At 35.4% G+C, this 18991-nt stretch overlaps 1 protein-coding gene across 8 annotated transcripts in view; it reads right to left on the bottom strand.

The window, feature by feature from the left end:
* ARHGAP12 (Rho GTPase activating protein 12) overlaps positions 1–18991 on the bottom strand; it is a 107259-nt gene that overhangs the window by 27826 nt on the left and 60442 nt on the right. For 3 of the 8 annotated variants that reach the window (XM_057730833.1, XM_057730827.1, XM_057730830.1), the window contains 4 exons: positions 16408–16488; positions 9237–9362; positions 6040–6114; positions 5698–5712 (listed from right to left, as the gene is read on the bottom strand). In XM_057730833.1, the coding sequence (XP_057586816.1) occupies positions 5698–5712; positions 6040–6114; positions 9237–9362; positions 16408–16488 (297 nt within the window). Of the gene's footprint in view, positions 1–5697; positions 5713–6039; positions 6115–9236; positions 9363–16407; positions 16489–17649; positions 17791–18991 lie in introns of all 8 variants that reach the window. The other 5 variants (XM_057730829.1, XM_057730831.1, XM_057730832.1 and 2 more) reach the window with 3 other exon arrangements.

Here is an 18991-nt window from a genome sequence, read left to right as displayed (position 1 = left end):
ATACACTAAAGCCACTGAATTATATAACTGAAAATGGCTAATGGTTAATTTAACATTATGTGAATTTCACCTCTAATTAAAAAAATGTTTAAAGAACTGGCATTATAAAAAAATTAATGTTTAAATCATGTTTTTAAAAGGGGCTTTAGAATAGTAATACTCAATGAAAACAAATCAGCCATTTGTCCACTAAACACTTCTGTTAAAGAAGTGAAATGTCCTTTTCTCCAAAGTGGGTAAAGTATTTTAATACCATAATTGGAAACACAAGGTCAAAAGCTCAAGTTTCCAAAGTTTATACTTAAAACTGTATTCAGTATTTAGTAAATGAGAACTTTAAAATGCATATCCTAAAAACCATATGACAATCTCAATAGATGCAGAAAAAACTTTTGACAAAATTCAACATCCATTTATGATAAAAACTCTCCAGAAAATGGGCATAGAAGGAAATTACCTCAACATAGTAAAAGCCATATATGACACACCAACAGCCAACATCATTCTAAATGGTGAAAAACTGAAAGCATTCCCTCTAAGAACAGGAACAAGACAAGGGTGTCCACTCTCACCATTATTATTCAACATAGTTTTGGAAGTTCAGCCACAGCAATCAGAGAAGAAAATGAAATAAAAGGAATCCAAATTGGAAACGAACAAGTAAAATTGTCACTTTTTGCAGATGACATGATATTATACATAGAAAACCCTAAAGACTCTACCAGAAAACTGCTAGCACTAATTGATGAATTTAGTAAAGTAGCAGGATATAAAATTAATGCACAGAAATCTCTTGCATTCCTATACACTAACAACGGAAGAGCAGAAAGAGAAATTAAGGAAACTCTCCCATTTACCATTGCAACAAAAAGAATAAAATACCTAGGAATAAACCTAACCAAGGAGGTAAAAGATCTGTATGCAGAAAACTATAAGACACTGATGAAAGAAATCAAAGACGATACAAACAGATGGAGAGACATACCATGTTCTTGGATTGGAAGAATCGATATTGTGAAAATGACTATCTTACCCAAAGTAATTTACAGATTCAACGCAATCCCTATCAAATTACCAACAGCATTTTTCACAGAACTAGAACAAGAAATCTTATGATTTGTATGGAAACACAAAAGACCCTGAATAGCCAAAGCAATCTTGAGAAGGAAAGATGGAATTGGTGGAATTAGGCTTCCTGACTTCACTATACTACAAGGCTACAGTGATCAAGACAGTATGGTACTGGCAAAAAATAGAAAGGTAGATCAACGGAACAGAATAGAGAACCCAGAGGTAAACCCACACACATATGGGCACCTTATCTTTGACAAAGGAGGCAAGAATATACAATGGAAAAAAGACAACCTCTTCAATAAGTGGTGCTCGGAAAATTGGACGGCTACATGTAAAAGAATGAAATTAGGACACTTCCTAATACCATACACAAAAATAAACTCAAAATGGATTAAAGACCTACATGTAAGGTCAGACACTATAAAACTCCTAGAGGAAAACATAGGCAGAACACTCTATGACATATATCAAAGTAAGGTCCTTTTTGACCCACCTCCTAGAATAATGGAAATAAAATCAAGAATAAACAAATGGGACCTCATGAAACTTAAAAGCTTTTTTGCACAGCAAAAAAAACCATAAACAAGACAAGAAGACAACCCTCAGAATGGGAGAAAACACTTGCGAACGAAGCAATGGACAAAGGATTAATCTCCAAAATATATAAGCAGCTCATGAAGATTAATACCAAAAAAGCAAATAACCCAATCCACAATTGGGCAGAAGACCTAAACAGACATTTCTCCAAAGAAGACATGCAGATGGCTAACAAACACATGAAAAGATGCTCAACATCACTAATCATTAGAGAAATGTAAGTCAAAGACACAATGAGCTTTCACCTCACTCCGGTCAGAATGGCCATCATCAAAAAATCTAGAAACAATAAATGTTGGAGAAGGTGTGGAGAAAAGGGAACTCTCCTGCACTGTGGGTGGGAATGTAAGTTGGTACAGCCACTATGGAAAACAGTTTGGAGGTTCCTTAAAAAACTAAAATTGGAACTACCATATGACCCAGTAATCCCAGTACCGAGCATATACCCAGAGAAAACCATAATCCTAAAAGAAACATGTACCATGATGTTCACTGCAGCACTATTTACAATAGCCAAGACATGAAAGCAACCTAAATGTCCATCAACAGATGAATGGATAAAGAAGATGTGGCACATATACACAATGGAATATTACTCAGCCATAAAAAGGAACGAAATTGAACTATATGTAATGAGGTGGACAGACCTAGAGACTGTCATACAGAGCGAAGTAAGCCAGAAAGAGAAAAACAAATACCATATGCTAACTCATACATATGGAGTCTGAAGAAATGGTACTGATGAACCCAGTTACAGGGCAAGAGTGGCGATGCAGATGCAGAGAATGGACTTGAGGACATGGGGCTGGGTTGGGGGGCGAAGGGGAAGCTGGGATGAAGTGAGAGAGTAGCATAGACATAGATACACTATCAAATGTAAAATAGATAGCTAGTGGGAAGTTGCTGTATAACAAAGGGAGATCAACTTGATGATAGGTGATGCTTTAGAGGGCCAGGACAGGGAGGGTGGGAGGGAGTCCCGGGAGGGAGGGGATATAGGGATATAAGTATAAATACAGCTGATTCACTTTGGTGTACCTCAAAAACTGGTACAAGAGTGTAAAGCAATTATATTCCAATAAAGAGCTTAAAAAAATAAAAATAAAATGCATATCCTCACAGGCACATTGGGACAAACAGAGATGAGGTTCTTCGATCAGCCTACAAAATTCTATTTAATCCATGTCGTAGTCATGTTGTAGAGAAATATTATCAATTTAAAAAAATGTATATACGACTTCAAATAAGGACTTGAAGTGACTATGAAAAATAATAATGCATTTTAAAACTGGAAATAAAATAAGAAAAAATGAACATGTTTAAAATTTATATTAAGGGATGAAATTTTCATCTGCTTTGATTAGAGGAGACTGAATGAAAACATCATATGCTGAGTAAACAAAGCCTGTCAAACAAGACTATGTGTTGTATGATTCTACTCATGTGAAGTGTCCAGAAGAGGCAAATCTTGTGAGATAGAAGGTACATTACTGGGGGACTTCCTAGTGGCACAGTGGTTAAGAATCTGCCAATGCAGGGGACGAGTTCAATCCCTGGTTGGGGAAAATCCCACATGCCACAGAGCAACTAAGCCCATGTGCCACAACTACTGAAGTCTGGGTGCCTGGAGCCTGTGCTCTGCAACAACAGAAGCCACTGCAATGAAGAATAGCCTCCGCTCTCTGAAACTAGAGAAAAGTCTGCACACAACAACAAAGACCCAACACAGTCAAATAAATAAATATATATACATGTGTGTGTATATATATATTCTTGAAAAGAAATGAAAAGACAAGAAAAAGTACATTACTGGCTGCTTAGGGCTTGATGGGATGTGGAAGTAGATGGGGTGACAGCAGATGAGGATTTCTTTTCTAAGTGATGAAGACATTCTAAAATGACTGTAATGATGGTTGCAATTATCTGAACATACTAAAAACTACTGAACTGTACACTTTACATGAGTGAACTGTAGAGTATGTTAGTTATATTTCAATACAGTTTTAATTAAAAAAAGAGATTCATGAGGTAGATAGGCAATCTGCAGAGATTTAAAGATGACATCAGGTAACTAACATTGATTATGATGTCAGTTTCATGTCTAAATTTGTAGCTTCCTTTTTCTTACCACCATGGCTTTATACCAATCAGATCTTAACTCACAAAAAACTAAAAAAATATCTGCTTGGGTAAGAGTGGGAAAGACAGGCAAGAGACTCAGTGGAAACAGGGCAAGTGGAGATCAGGGAGCAGAGGCTGAGGGAGGAAGAGGTTCAAGGGGAGCAGAGGCCTTCGAGGGGAGGGGCCGGGTTGTGGGTAGGGGAAAGGACCCTGCACACTTATGGGAAAACAGAGCAGCCTCAGCAGAATTAACAGAGCTGTTCCTGTTTCCCACCTGAAGGTAAAGAAAGAATGAAACAGAATGCTGCTGAGGCAGTTCCCTGCCACGGCCATCAAAGAGGACCCTGAGTCCAGAGTGGTCAGATTACTGGCAAACTGCTGAGAAAGAGGAAACTGCTTGGGGAAATAATTTGCAAACAGTCCTTCTGTAACTCCACGTGGAACATTTATAAACTCATGTTTCTAGGATTACCTAGAAGTTCCCTTTTACCAAAATGTAAATAATTTATAAAAGGTCTTCTCAGAAGTTATATATCACCCATTTTAAAATAAGTTAAAAAAGGCTTCTGCTTTTTTTCTAGATGGATGGATAGATTAAGAGTACTACAGTAATAGCACCTTACATTCAAACAGTAATTCTTGACAAAACCACTAAAATCATATTCGCTTTTATCTTTATTTAATGCTTATGTATCCAGAACTGTGTTAAATAATGCAAAAGATAAAAAGTATTAGAAAGCAGCCCCTATCTATCCCTATGAGTCCCTTCGGAGTTTAAAACCTTAGCAGGGAGCTGAGGGGCACACGAGGTAACTTTCTCACCACTGATGCCATCAGTGACTTGGGAGCTGAGAGAAAAAGAAGAGATGTTATTACGCTGAGGTGAGTGTGGGCAGGCCCTATAGAGTCATCCTACAGGCCAGCACAGGATTGACTGCAGGTGCAGAAAGGCCAAGGACCATGCAGGCAGGGAAACCACCTAAACAATGTCAGGACAGATGGGCAACTCATGATATAAACCAAGACAGGATTTGCCCCGGGGATAGAGAAAAGAGGCAGAAAAGGAAAACGGTATCTGTGAAAATGTGTGCCTCTAGAAATCAGAGGTATCCTAACAAACAAGAGTCTATTATAGTTCCTCAATATCAAGGAAGTAGCAATAAAAGTCTGTCTTCTGGAAAGCTTTAAAAGTTTCATTTCTTCATTCAGCAAAACTCCACGGAACAACTACTCTAGGCACTGGGGTTACTCTGGTCCTGCTCTAAGGAAGCCTTTCTTTGTTTAGTGGGGAAGACATTAACTGAGGGTTGGAAAATCCTACAAGAAATAAGAAACGAGAAGAGTTACTAGATTTTATGGAATCAAATAACACATAATTAAATGCTATGAAGAGTATCACAGGGAAACCTGACCAAATCTAGAGGATTTGAAGAAAATTCTGAGTCTGAACTGAGCTCTAAGGAATGATCAGAAGTTGACCAGGCAACGATGAGGGGGAGACAGGTTTCAGTGCGTGAAGGGCCTGGAGCTGAAGAGCAGGTTCCTTCGCAGAGAGGAGAACACGCACGGAGAGGGGATGAGGCCCCGGGACAGGCGCGGTCTCGTAGACCTCATCACAAAGTTGAGTCCTCCTTTTAGAAGGAGAGGGAAGCCACTGGAGGGGAAGAGCAGGAGCAGCAAATCACAGGGGAGGGGGGGGTAGGGAGGGCTGCAAACACCGAGATCAAGCAGAATTCCTCCAAAGTGAAGACTAAAGAGAAGTCCTGGCGGTTTCCAGCTTAGAGGAAACCTGAGGCTCAGTTACGTAGGACCAATATTACCTGGCCTTGGCTGGGCAATGCATTTGACAGCAGAGAGGGGAAAAGGGCATCTAAACTCATTAAGGAGGAGGGAAATGCATCTTACCTTTGGACTGCTGGCCTGAGGAAGGAAGGGTAAAGTGTAATTTGATAGCATTCTGCAGGGATTTTCATATTTGTGTTTAAAAAACAAACATAAATTCATCGCTTACAAATATGGTATAAAAATTGATCACGAAGGTACCATATTTTGCACAAAAGGGGGAATTTTTAAATCAATAAAATCTGATTTTTAATTTAAACTTATTATCTGATTATTTTTTGAAAGACCAATGAAATTTAATAGAAGCCCAAGAAATACTTAAACATTACACTCAGAGAAAATTAGTTTACTGAAATTGATTGAAATAATTGGACTGTATTATCTATATGCTGCTATCATACTAACTGTATCCTGGTGCTTTGGTGAAGAGGGAGAAGACTCATTTTCAGGATAGCAGGGTTTTGAGGCAGTTGGAGATTCCTACAAGAAATAAGTAATGAGAAATGTTACTCTATTTCATATAATTATATTCCTCCCTCTACTCACAGTGGGAGAGCTTAATAAGGGAGGCTAAGAAAAATGTTTTCCTAGTTATTTCCCTTCTATATTCAGCTCTGAAACTAATATGGTACAGATGTGAAAACTACAGATGTCATAAAGTTTATGAAATACAGCATATGTTATACCAATTACAGTAAATTTAAATACCACATACAGAATTACTCAAAAGAAATGATGCATGTTACCTTAAAATCATGATGCTGCATCAGCTTAAATTAACCACATTTAAAATAAGTAAAATCTGAACACTTGCAGATGAAAATGTAACAGTCCCCACACTAACTTGCTCTTGGTATGAATCCAGGTAGGGTTAGGCAAAAAATAGTCACAGGAACTATTTGGCAACCGCCAGAATGGGCACTTGTATTAAGAAATTAAATTGCTATTAATATTTAATGTAATTTATAGCTAACTTTCCAATTACTAGAAATAAGCAAGATTGTTTAAAATACAAAGAAGAAACCTCAGATTTGCAGATTAATAACTCACCAGGAAAAACAAAGAAATGTTTTAATGTCTAAGCCTACAAGAATATAATAGGAACAAACCAATAATGTGCATTTTTAAAGCAATTCTGCTTTGTCAGTATTAAAACATGGTATGTGATTTCTAACTCAGATATCTGTAAGACTATTCGTGGAGAATAAGACTGAAAAAACATTTTTTGGTACCAACAGCCAACCTCCATCTAAATTTTCTCTGTTCGCCTAGAAGCTTTGAATAATTTCGGGAAAAGAGAATTAGGAAAATCATACACCAATATCTATTATTAATTTTCCTATAAAACCAAATAATTTATGTGGACATTCACCTTCACATCTGTATCATCTACTTTTCTATACTTATGAAACTGGATAATGCACTGTCAACAAGCCTGAGAATCTGTATTAAATCACAATACAAAAACCATTAATAAAACCGATTCACTTAGAAAAAAGTTTTCAGGTTTATATCCTATATAATTCATAAATACAGAAACCAGGTAGCAGTGAAACTACAGGGAAAATCCTTGAAGATACAACCTTAAAATCAAAATTCACGGCCTACTCTTTAAGTGGAGAAAACATTAAAATCATATCAAATATATCTTCATAAAAAGAAATTACATTTAATGCCCTAATGTCAGTTTAGCCTCATAAGTATTTTTTTCTGACAGCCTCAGATGTTTTACATTTCAATTTCTTGACTTCTAAAAGAGTATGTAATATTAAAACAGTCTGGGAAAAAGAGCAAAGATCTGATGGCCCATAAACTAGAAAATAAGTAATTGAATAAAATGAATGGTAATTACAATCTATTTTTCATGGCATTATCAGTACTACAGAAATGAAAACCACAGAAAATGTAGTAATAATGTAAACACAACAATTATAATAAACAGAAACAATTTTACATTTATATACTTATTTATGTATGTTTATAAATGTATATGCATATTTAAATACATCTTAAATGTCTACAAGTAGCAGGTTTTAGTAAAAACCACACATAGGCAGAAACAAAGATACACACACACACACACACACACACACACACACACACACACACACACACACACACACACACACCCACCCCTACCTCCTCCAAGGTTGTCACGCAACTGAATTAGGACCTATATCATCATAACAACATTTGCTACATAGTATTAGGTTTCTCTGATTACCTTTCAAGTTATACACATTTTACCCCTTATCATATCTTAGCTAGTTTGTTCTGGAATAGTCCCTCTTTTATAATCTCAAATCTTAAAAACATATAAACTAGTTAATGACAAACAGAAGAGTTTACTTGGTGAAGTTGTTATCTATGACTCCATTTATAAAGGTGAGGGGTAAAAGGACATTTCTACCAAAAATAAGCAAAGCTCTGGTCTCAAGAAAATCATGTTATCACACTCTCAAACAATTAGGTGAAAAAGGATATGAAATAAGAACTTCATGCAGGTTATTCTAATAACAGACTGAAAATGAATCTCAAGAAAGATTATAAAGGAGTAATAAATTTTAAGTCCACGTCACCAAAATTACCATCGTTTTTGTCCTAGTATGAAGAGGCAGTAGAGTTGGCTCAACAACAGCTTTTACACTGGAGCTTTCATTACATACAGTATAGGAGCTTCCTGTACACACTCAACTATAATCTGGTTCTGGGAGTTAAATGAATTTTTCTATTAAAATCTCTAGGACTTAACTACACAGGTTAACCTTAATGCTAATATATTTTCAAGCATTCTTCAATAGCACAGACTCCAAAATTTCATTCCTTTAATATGCTCTCACATAACATCTTTACAAATAGAAATTAGAAGTAGTTGTTTGACAGATTGAGATAATTTATAAAGGAATTTAAGACTGAAAGTATCCAAACACAGTGAAATACGCCTCAGGAGAGTTCATCCTGTTTTCACTAACATACCTAACATTCTGGTGGTAAAATAAAAGAGCGTCCCCAGTGACAAATATTTTAGTTCTAGGGTATTACCACCACCGTCACATTTTAACATTAGTGTGTCTGATGTTCTACATATTCGTTACTAATTTCCTAGTCTATCCCCAAAATGAAGCCATAATGTGAAGATGTAACCCACAAGGAAGTTTAAAACTTTATGGCTTTTCCAATCGCATGTTTGCATCAAAATCCATTTCCAATTTAAAACAGAGAACACGACTTCTCAGAAGCACTTGTGCGGAGGGCACTTAGGGAAACAGGAGGAGCAGGGCTCCAATATTCCCTGGGAAGGGAAAGTTAATTAAACGCCTTTACCATTAGATCTCCTAGAGATCACAGACAAACAACAATGGATATGCGACTTTACCTGTCACCTACTAGGCCCAAATGTATCATGGAACACATCATTATGCCACACATAAGTCAGTCCATTGTGCAAAGATCAAAAAACTTCAAAACCAAACCCCACTTGGGACAAACTGATATGACACACAATAAAACAGTCATCACCAAGGTATGAGCTTCAGCCGAGGAGAAAATAAAGAATAAGGAATGTGCCAAAGTTCTCGGCAGGTTTTCTCAGAGAGTCCTACCTTGTCATTGGTGTCCAGCACAATGGTGCTATGTCTCCACTTTGTTAACACTATTGGTTCTTGCAGCCGCCTGTCCAGACTCCTACTTTTAATAATCTCTCTTTGCTGCTGAGATGAAGCATTATACTAAAGAAAACAAATTATACCTCATAAATAACAGAAACAAAAGTGGAATCTAAACATGCTGGCTCCAAGTGACACATGGCATCAGCAAAGTTCACCATGTGACACTGTCATGAGTCTTCTCATTTCTGACCAGCACTGAGGCACAGTCAAGAAGATCACAGATTTGGGTGTTGGAGAGACCAAGTTACTGTTATCTTTGGCAAAACACTTAATCTCCCCAAGTCTAAGTTTCATCAACTGTAAAACAGATATAATGGAAATAAAGTTCTAAGGATTAAACAGAATAAAAAGTGCCAAATGTTGCCTTGATGGGTTCTTAATAAATATTAGTTATTACAATTTATAAAATGAGGTCACCAAATTAATTTTTTTAAGTTTCCTTCTACTTCAAAATTCCACATGAATTCAATTTTTGGTTTAGGTTTTTAAAATGATGCTTTCATATACAACAGTATTCTCACATTTAAAGGGGTTTTTGTTTTTACTTTTACTTTCCATTTATAGGCCAAACACACTATTATTTGTTTCTCTGAAATGGTAAAACATAACCAAGTCAAAAGATAGAGATGGTTACTAGTTCCAAACACCAAACCTGAACATATCAGTTGTGTACAAAGGATAAGTAACAACGGTCAAATGAAAATTACACATAAAATTAAGAACACATTATCAATAAGGTATTAAGTCCTACCAGTGTTTGAAATGTCAAGTAGACCACCAGACATAAACATCTGAGAAATCTTAGGTTTAAGAGTTATGCTGTTTTATGCAGGCAGTCTTAATAAATTATAAATAATGAATTATAATAAAATGACAAAAGAAAATCCATCTACTTTTTAAGGGATACATCCCTCTTCTGAAACCAAAGGATACCTAATATCTTCTTCTCTAAAAAGCCGTGTGTCTTAAATTTTAATGACTCATAATTTCAGTGAAATTATATTATTTTATGATATATTTATATTAAATTTCAATATATTATTTATATTGTCATTAATATTTTAAAAGCTTCCAACATCTTTCTCCACAATATGCCATTTCTTTACTATCCAAAATGAGTCCAGACAGTCCCCCAAACTGTTTCCCAAAGCTGTTACTTTGTTTTTTACATTAAAATTTGCCAAAGCCAGGCAATCACATACGGGTGTGTTTTTCATTCATTGTTACTTAACAAACAGCAATCTTAAGATCTGTCACAGGAGTTCACAAAGGGATCACTTTTAGAATAACCAAAGATGAAGCTTCAAGGCTTCCCCCCCAAAATTCTATGTCGTAAATCTCTAAGTGAAAAGAGACCTGGTTACTAAGCAGAGCTGTATTTTCCCTTCCATACAGTCATCGTTAGCAATAATTAAAATGTGTAGTTGTGTGTAAGCTTGTGTATGAACTTTAATGGATACCCACACTAGCTGCTGAGCTTTATAATTACAATTGTTGAGAAATCCTTTCCAAGAGGCAAGAAAAATAGTATAAAATTAAACTGGGTAATAGTCACAATTCTAAAGGTGCTGATAATTTTACTAGGCGACAGTTATGTACATAAAAGCAAATAAAGCACAAATAAAATGTCATATATAAAATCTAGTGTAAACAGAAGACAAAAAAAAACTGTCACATAATTAGAGAAAAGAAAAATAAGAGAACACCACAGCTACAATACACACACACATCTAGTTAAAGAAGATGGCTAAAACAACATTTTACAAATCCTTTAAAAACAACTTTTTTCTTTTAAGAATTTTAATTGCATTTTTATTTGAATTATTTCAAACATACAAAAAGAACAGCGACTATAATAACAGCAACCAAGCTTTAGCACATCTAACATAAAACAGGTACCTTTTTCTTTTTAAAGAAATCAAATATTAGAGTCCTGTGAATACATCTTCCAGATTCCATTCCTCTCCCTGCCTTCCTAGCAGTACCACATAGCTCAGTTCTCACCATTCTCATGCACTTTACACTTTAGTACATGTGTCTATAAATACATAGTACCTGTGGGCTTTTAAATTTTATATAAATAAAATCATATCACATGCATCAATCTTCAACTTGCTTTTTCACTCAATATGTTTTTATAAAAAACATCCTGCATCCCTACTGGTGAGTGTGCAGCTCTAACTCACGTATGTTTCACTTCTATGTAACACTACATTACATGCGGATACCATGATTTAACCGTCCGACTATAAGTGGACATATCCGAGGTGGTGGTACTAATTACACTCCTACCAGCAGAACATAATACTCTGGACTACCCTACTCGGTTATTGTTGAATTTATATACATTTGTGTATATAAAACAAATGTATGTACATATGCACACATTTTTTAAAATCTGAAGGGTGAAATGCTATCTCATTGTTTTCATTCTCCTGATTACTTAAAATATGAACATCTTTTCAGGTACTTGTTTCATGTATTTCCTCTTCTCTGTATTGCTTAGTCATATATTTTGCCTATTTCTGACTCGGTTCTATCTCTCAATACTGTGTACAGAAAGAACCAGGAAGTTCTTTGTATATTGATATTTTGGCTTCTAAGGTGTCATAAGTTACGTGAGTTGAATGTATCTTTTCTGAATCTGAAGCTCATCTCTTCCCTTTTGTGTATGGTAGCTTTTGTATTAGAAGGTGTTCTGTTGAATTTTATGTAGTCACATCTGTCAATCTTTCCTTTTATAGTTTTTCCTTCTACAGTCTTGTTTAAGAAATCCTCCTCACTCTGCGGTCAAAGATATTTTTTGATATAAAACTACAGCCTTTAAAGTTTTACTTAACTACATTTACAACTGTCATCTACCTGGAATTAACCACTAGGTATGAAGTCAACATTTACGTTTCTTTCATTTTTTTTCCTGTGAATAACTATAATCTTCACAGCATTATTGCACAGTCCATACTTTACCCAGGGATTTGTGAGGCCACATCTGAGCTTTATACTCTGCTCTGCTGGTCTACTTCTCTACACATGTGCCCACAACGTAACCACTACCGCAGGAACTCCACTCCTCCCCCACATTCTCCCTACTCAGGAATATTCTGGTTCTTCATAGGCCTTTGTTTGCAAACAAAATTTAGCATTAGTTCAAAAAACTGGGGATAGTAAGTGGAAATTTACTACTGATCTGTGAATTTACAGATCAATGGGGACACTGTTATAAAATTAAGCTTCCCAATCCAAGATCATAACAGTGTATTGCACCATTTCTGGTCATCTCTTATGTCCCTCAATTCTGCTCTGAAATTTTCTTCATTAAGATCTTACAAACCTTCTACAGGAGTATTCTTAGTCACGACTCTTCTTGGTGTTGCTACTGCTGCTGCTAGTGTAAAAAAGATCTTTATTCCCATCACATTTTTAAATTGACTTTTCACTAGAGAAATGGGTAGTTTTTAGGCTGATTTTATGTCCAGCAACCTTGGTGAACCATCATCAGTATTGAGTTTGCCAAATCTCCTGATTTTCTAATAATCAAAAGAACAATTTTACCTTTCAATTCTTTTTTTTTCTTTTCTTATTGTTGAATAGAAACACTGACGGGAAGATTATAGCCTAGGCCCTAACTCTGTTGGCAAAGCTCCTGTAATCACACTGTGAAGTGTGAGATTTACTGTAGATTATATGATAAATAACCTTTAACATGATGTAATATATCATTATATTTGAAGTGATCATTTTGTAGCAACATGCAGTTGGGTCGTGGACTTGGTCATTCTGAAAAAAAAAAATTTTTTTTTTAGCTTATTTTGATGTGGACCATTTTTAAAGTCTTTACTGAATTTGTTACAACATTGCTTCTGTTTCATGTTTTGGTTTTTTGCCACAAAGTACGTGGGATCTTAGCTCCCCAACCAGGAACTGAATCCACACCCCCTGCACTGGAGGGCAAAGTCTTAACCACTGGACCACCAGGGAAGTCCCTACCTATAGTTTCTTGAGTCTATCTCTCCTTACAGTTTTTTAGTGCTTGCCCTAGGGATTATAATTTATATACTTAATTTCTCACAGTCTACCAATATCAGCATTTTACTATTTCAAGTGAAATGTGGAAACCTTACCAACAATTACATGACACTACTCTCCCCTCTTTACAATATATTGATAGTTGTCTTAAATATCATCTCTACCTACGATGAGTACTTCTTCAAAAATGTAATTTTTTTTAAAGGTCAAACATAATTTTGATTTCCTCTCTGATTTCTTCAGTGATCCATTGGTTGCCTAGTAGCATATTGTTTAGCCTCCACGTGTTTGTGTTTTTTACAGTTTCTTCTTATAGTTTACTTCTAAGCTTATAGCATTGTGGTCGGAAAAGATGCTTGATATGATTTGTTTTCTTAAATTTACCAAGGCTCACTTTGTGGCCCAGTATGTGATCTATCCTGGACAATGTTCCATGTGCACTTGAGAAGAATGTGTGTCTGCTGCTTTTGCATAGAATGCTCTATAGATATCAGTTAAGTCATCTGGTCTAACGTGTCATTTAGGGCCTTTGCTTCCTTATTGATTTTCTGTCTGAATCATCTGTCCACTGATGAAAGTGGAGTGTTAAAGTCCCCCCCTCTTATTGTGTTACTGTTAATTTCTCCTTTTATGGCTGTTAAAATTTGCCTTATATATTGAGGTGCTCCTATGTTGGGTGCATGTATATTTACAACTGTTACATCTTCATCTTGGATTGATCCCTTGATCATTACGTACTGTCCTTCTCTGTCTCTTGTAACAGTCTTTATTTTAAAGTCTACTTTGTCTGATATGAATATTGTTGTTCCAGCTTTCTTTTGATCTCCAATTGCATGGAATACCTTTTTCCGTCCCCTTAAAATTCAGGACAAGGGACTTCCCTGGTAGTCCAGTGGTTAAGACTCACGCTCCCAATGCAGGGGGCCTGGCTTCGATCACTGGCCTGGGAACTAGATCCCGCATACCGCAACTAAAGATCCCCACATGCGGCAACAAAGATCCCACATGCCACAAGGAAGACCTGGCACAGCCAAATAAATACATAAATATTCAAAAAACAAAACAAAACTCAGGACAAAAGTTTCCTCAGATATTCACCCTTCCCGTTATACTTTCTTCATTTTTAATGTTCCAAGTTTTCTTCATTTATCATTTCTCTTCCGCTTTAAGGATTTCCTATAGCAATTCTTTGAGAACAAGACTGCTGGTAATAAATCTCTGAGTTTACTTTCATCTGAAAATGTCTTTATTTTATTTTCATTTCTGAAGGATGTTTTTGCTGGATGGGCACTTATGGGTTGACAGTTTTTTCTTTCATCATTTGTAAAATGTTTTACCACTTCCTCTGGCTTCATGGTTTCTGATAAGACATCCACTGCCATTCAAATCACTATTACCCTACAGGTACTGTGTTGTTTCACTGAGCTGCTTCCAAGATTTTTTTTGGAGGGGAAAAAGGGAAGTCTTTAGTTTTCAGAAATTTGACTACAGTGCGTCTGGATGTGGATTTCTTTGAGTTTATCCTGTTTAGTATTTACTCAGCTTCCTGAATCTTTTGGTTTGTCTTTTGTCAAATTTGGGGTGTTTTCAAACATTGCTTCTGCAAATATCTTTCAGCCTCACACTCCTTCTCCACTTCTTCTGGAATTCTGATGAAATGAATGTGAGATCTTCTGTATTTTCCCACAGATCTCTGGGGCTCTGTTCATTTTCTTAAAATGTATTTACTCCTCGTAGGACCAGGACATTAGCCTGGTGCATGACAGTGGCAGAAGTGGAAGAGCAAGCCCTGGTGCACAAGCCCATTTCAATACCATGTTTGTGACACATCTGCTCAAGTCCCATCAGTGGAAGCCAGTCACATAACTAAACCGGATTCAGTCATGGTAACAGAGGACTATACACCCCCATCCACAGTGGGAGGCTGCTACAAAGGTACACAGCAAAGAGCACTGATATAGGAATGGGTAAGGAATGGATCCCAGCATATGCAAAGTGGTTTTTTACCCTTTGGTGGCTTTTAAGATTGTCTCCTCTACTGAAGTTCCACAGATCCAGTTAAATTTGTCAACATGTGTATTTATTTTTCTCTCTTCTGGTCAGTACTGAAGGCATATTTTCCAGTTAAAAATGCATGCCTTCCTTTAGTTTTAGAAAACTGCCAGAAGTTATATTTTCAAATACTATTTCCCTACCATTTTCTTCTTCTAGAATTCCTGATATATGAATATAGGAAACTTTTCAGCCATCTTCCACTTCTCTTAACTATGCTTTAATATTTGTTACCTTCCTGTCCCTCCGTCTATAGTTTACACTATCCACTGCAATTTCAATGATTTTTTTCTTATCCATGTATATTTATACTAATATTTTTCTTTAAATTGACTTACTCTGGGACAAAAAAAATCTCCTTTAAAAACTAAAGTCTATCTGATAATTGACACTACAGATATGTCTGCTACTTACAGTTGTCTTCTAAAACATTAAAATAATTTATCAATTAAAACTTAAATGTTTGCTCAGATATTATTTAAAATTATCTTAATACTAACAGTGATAAGTATATGACCACTTTGAAACCTACTGCTTTGGATAAATTCAGCCCTGGTACACTTATCTGAAGAGAGCCAGTGAGACCCTAGATCTTGCCACAAGCTGCTAATGATTGACTCAATTACAGCACACATCTACATGTAAGAATTAACTTGAATACTGAGTTGCTTTTCTTTCTTTAAAAAAATAAATATAAGACCAATTTCATGTAGAAACTCAATATATTCAAGAGAACCATTGGCATTACTGGCACTGAAGGGAACGCTGTTTCCAGGAACAATGAAAAACTGATTTCAAGTTAAACCAAAAGAATTTTTAAATAGGGATTATCAGTATTATATAGCTATAAGATAATGCATGTCTTAGAATAATTTAGGCAAAGAATTCTCAATGAATTCTGAAAAAAACTAGAACTGCTGCTCTTTAAAAGTTGAATAAAAATTTTAAAATAAATCAGCTGTTAAGCATTTTCAGCTATTATCTCGTCTACTATTTTAAATAGAAATTCAGTGTTAAGGTTTATTACCTTCGGCAGCTCCCATTCTGACCGAGATCCATCTGCGCTGTAGTAATACTGTCTACCTTGATCGTCAACGTGCTTGAGCCACTAAGGAAACAAAACAGGTGTTAATTTGAAATGTAAATAAAACTGAGTTTAAGCTTATATAACCAGAGATATTAGAAGACATTCTTATGAATTTTATTCTATTTGCTCAAGAACATTGCAAAAGAAATATAAAACAAATTTATACTAACAGACTTGCAGTGTTAAGTTTGGTAAAAATAAGTTAAACTAAATATTAAATGTAAATTTATTTTCTCTCTTTCATCCAATGTCAAGCTAGTGATTCAATCACCACTTAACAACAAGAAATGTATAACATAAAGATACACAAATGTATATATGCACTATACAACAGGGCCACACCCACCCTGAAAACAGGGTTGAGAAATTAACAAAAGAGAATTTTTCTTCAATCTTTAAGGATAAAACTACTAAACGATTTACGCCAAACTTCATGCAAACCCTTAGGAATTACCTCCTGTAACCAATACAGCTTACTGAATACGAGCTGAATAACATCAACAACAAAATGTCACACAATATAACACAGTGAATATGAGGAGGAAAGACTAAGATACAAACATATGATCTTGATTGTGAAATAAATGAAAATTATTGCTTCCTTACGTTCTAGTGGTAACTAATTAAAGCAAGAATAAGGAGTAAAAACCTATCTCCATTTATTCCCAAGGGTCTTATTCTTTAAACTAGCTCAATAATCAATTACCTTCTCTGACGATAAATTCATAAAATTCCAACATGCACTCTCAAACTAGTTAATTAATCATAAAATACTAGATTCATGGTTTTTTGTTTTACATAACTTGGTTATAAAAGAAAAAGGAGTGTAGGAAGTGAGGTGGTATATCATAACGGCATGTTGAGAAACTATTTCCAAAAAAGTATTCCCCAAGAAAAACACAAATATGTTTACTGAAGAAGTATAAGCCAACTGACACTCAAAGGGTCTACTCTTCAAAGGGTCTGTCTTAAACAGGTTGACACCACAAAAATTACTGTAACTGGAAGCAGTTTAAAACCATGAATCAGTAGTTACATTGAGTTTTCATACTGTCAGTTGACATGATTACAGAATTACAAGAAAATATTTTCATGAGTTTTTAAAATACTGCTAAAGCTTCAGTACACAATGATTTTGAGAGGAATCTACCAAGAAAACTAGATGAGAAAAAAAGAAAGTACCTTTTCATTAGTATAGTCACTGGTATATAAGGTATGCCCACGTTCATCCAACTCTTCTGACCAACCCCTTGGAGGAGAACCACACTGACTATCTGACTGGCTGTAACAAATGCTGTGGTAGTTTTCTTCTGATGAAAAAAGCTACAAATAGTCAGAAACATAAGGATTTTTCTTCTTTGGAAAAAAAAATATATATATATGCAGCAGCTGAAAACCTAAGCAATTGACTTTATTTGGCTATATGTACTAATATATCTTGAATATATTTAAATATTTAATTTTCAGAACGAATTGTTTAGTCTTTTTAATGGTACACTGTAAGTGGTGAGGTGAGATTAATAAGTTACTTTATCACATTAATGCAAGCCAAGAAAAATTCACTATAATGAAATTAAGAACAATGCTTTCAGACTGAGAGACAAAATGCTACCTTCTATTTACTGCTGGTTTTGAACTGAAATCAGGTTTAAAAATGACAGGGTTTATGTGTGTTTGTGTGTATGTACGTACATCTATGTGTAACAAAGTAGGAGGTGAGGGCACTTCATTAGACTGAGATTCTAGAAACTTCTCACTAATTTATCTCAAGTTCCTAGCCAAATGCTCAATAAATGTATCTTGAACTACCTTTTTAAAACATGTGGGATGGGGGGGGGGGGGGGGGGGGGGCAAAAGACCCTAGCTTTGTAACACTATATTTTATGTTCTAATTTATTGTCAAGTTTTCCTAACTCAAACAAATGCTTATTTAAAACTATGCAAAACTACACTTCGAAAGAACAAAAAATACTGAGAAAATCTGAACACAATACAGAAAGATTAAGAAATTTAGTACGCAATATTTACTAGGCTAACTCTAATGTGCAAATGATTCTTCCAGGGTCACATTCAGGTAAAACAGCTTCTGCAATTAAACCTACTCAATCAGACTGGATTTTCTACCATAATTTGCTCTAAGACACTAAGATGTGTGGATTCTCAATGTTGTAAAAGTAACAGACGTAAACATCCTAATGTTAGTAATATGTTCACAAAAACTGGTAGACAACTTCACAGAAAGAAGCTCTGCATAGAGTGAGCTGTATATGCTTTAACAGTAATGTTTTTTAAAAATGGAAAACCTAATTCAAAATTCAAGATTTATTTTAATTTGAGACCACTTAAAATGTAAGCTCATATAGGAGAGGTACAATAAAATCTTTTAGAAACAGAATAAAAGAAGGCAATCTGTACAGGAGAACATTATTCAGCCATTGGAAAAAGAAAAGAATGAAATTTTGCCATTTGTGACAACATGGATGATCTTGAGGGCATCTTGCTAAGTGAAATAACTCACAGAAGA

Source organism: Hippopotamus amphibius, chromosome 4 (genome assembly GCF_030028045.1).
Source record: "Hippopotamus amphibius kiboko isolate mHipAmp2 chromosome 4, mHipAmp2.hap2, whole genome shotgun sequence".
NCBI lineage: Eukaryota > Metazoa > Chordata > Mammalia > Artiodactyla > Hippopotamidae > Hippopotamus > Hippopotamus amphibius.
The sequence above is the reverse complement of the archived record's forward strand: the minus strand, read 5'-3'. Positions and strand labels throughout refer to the sequence as shown.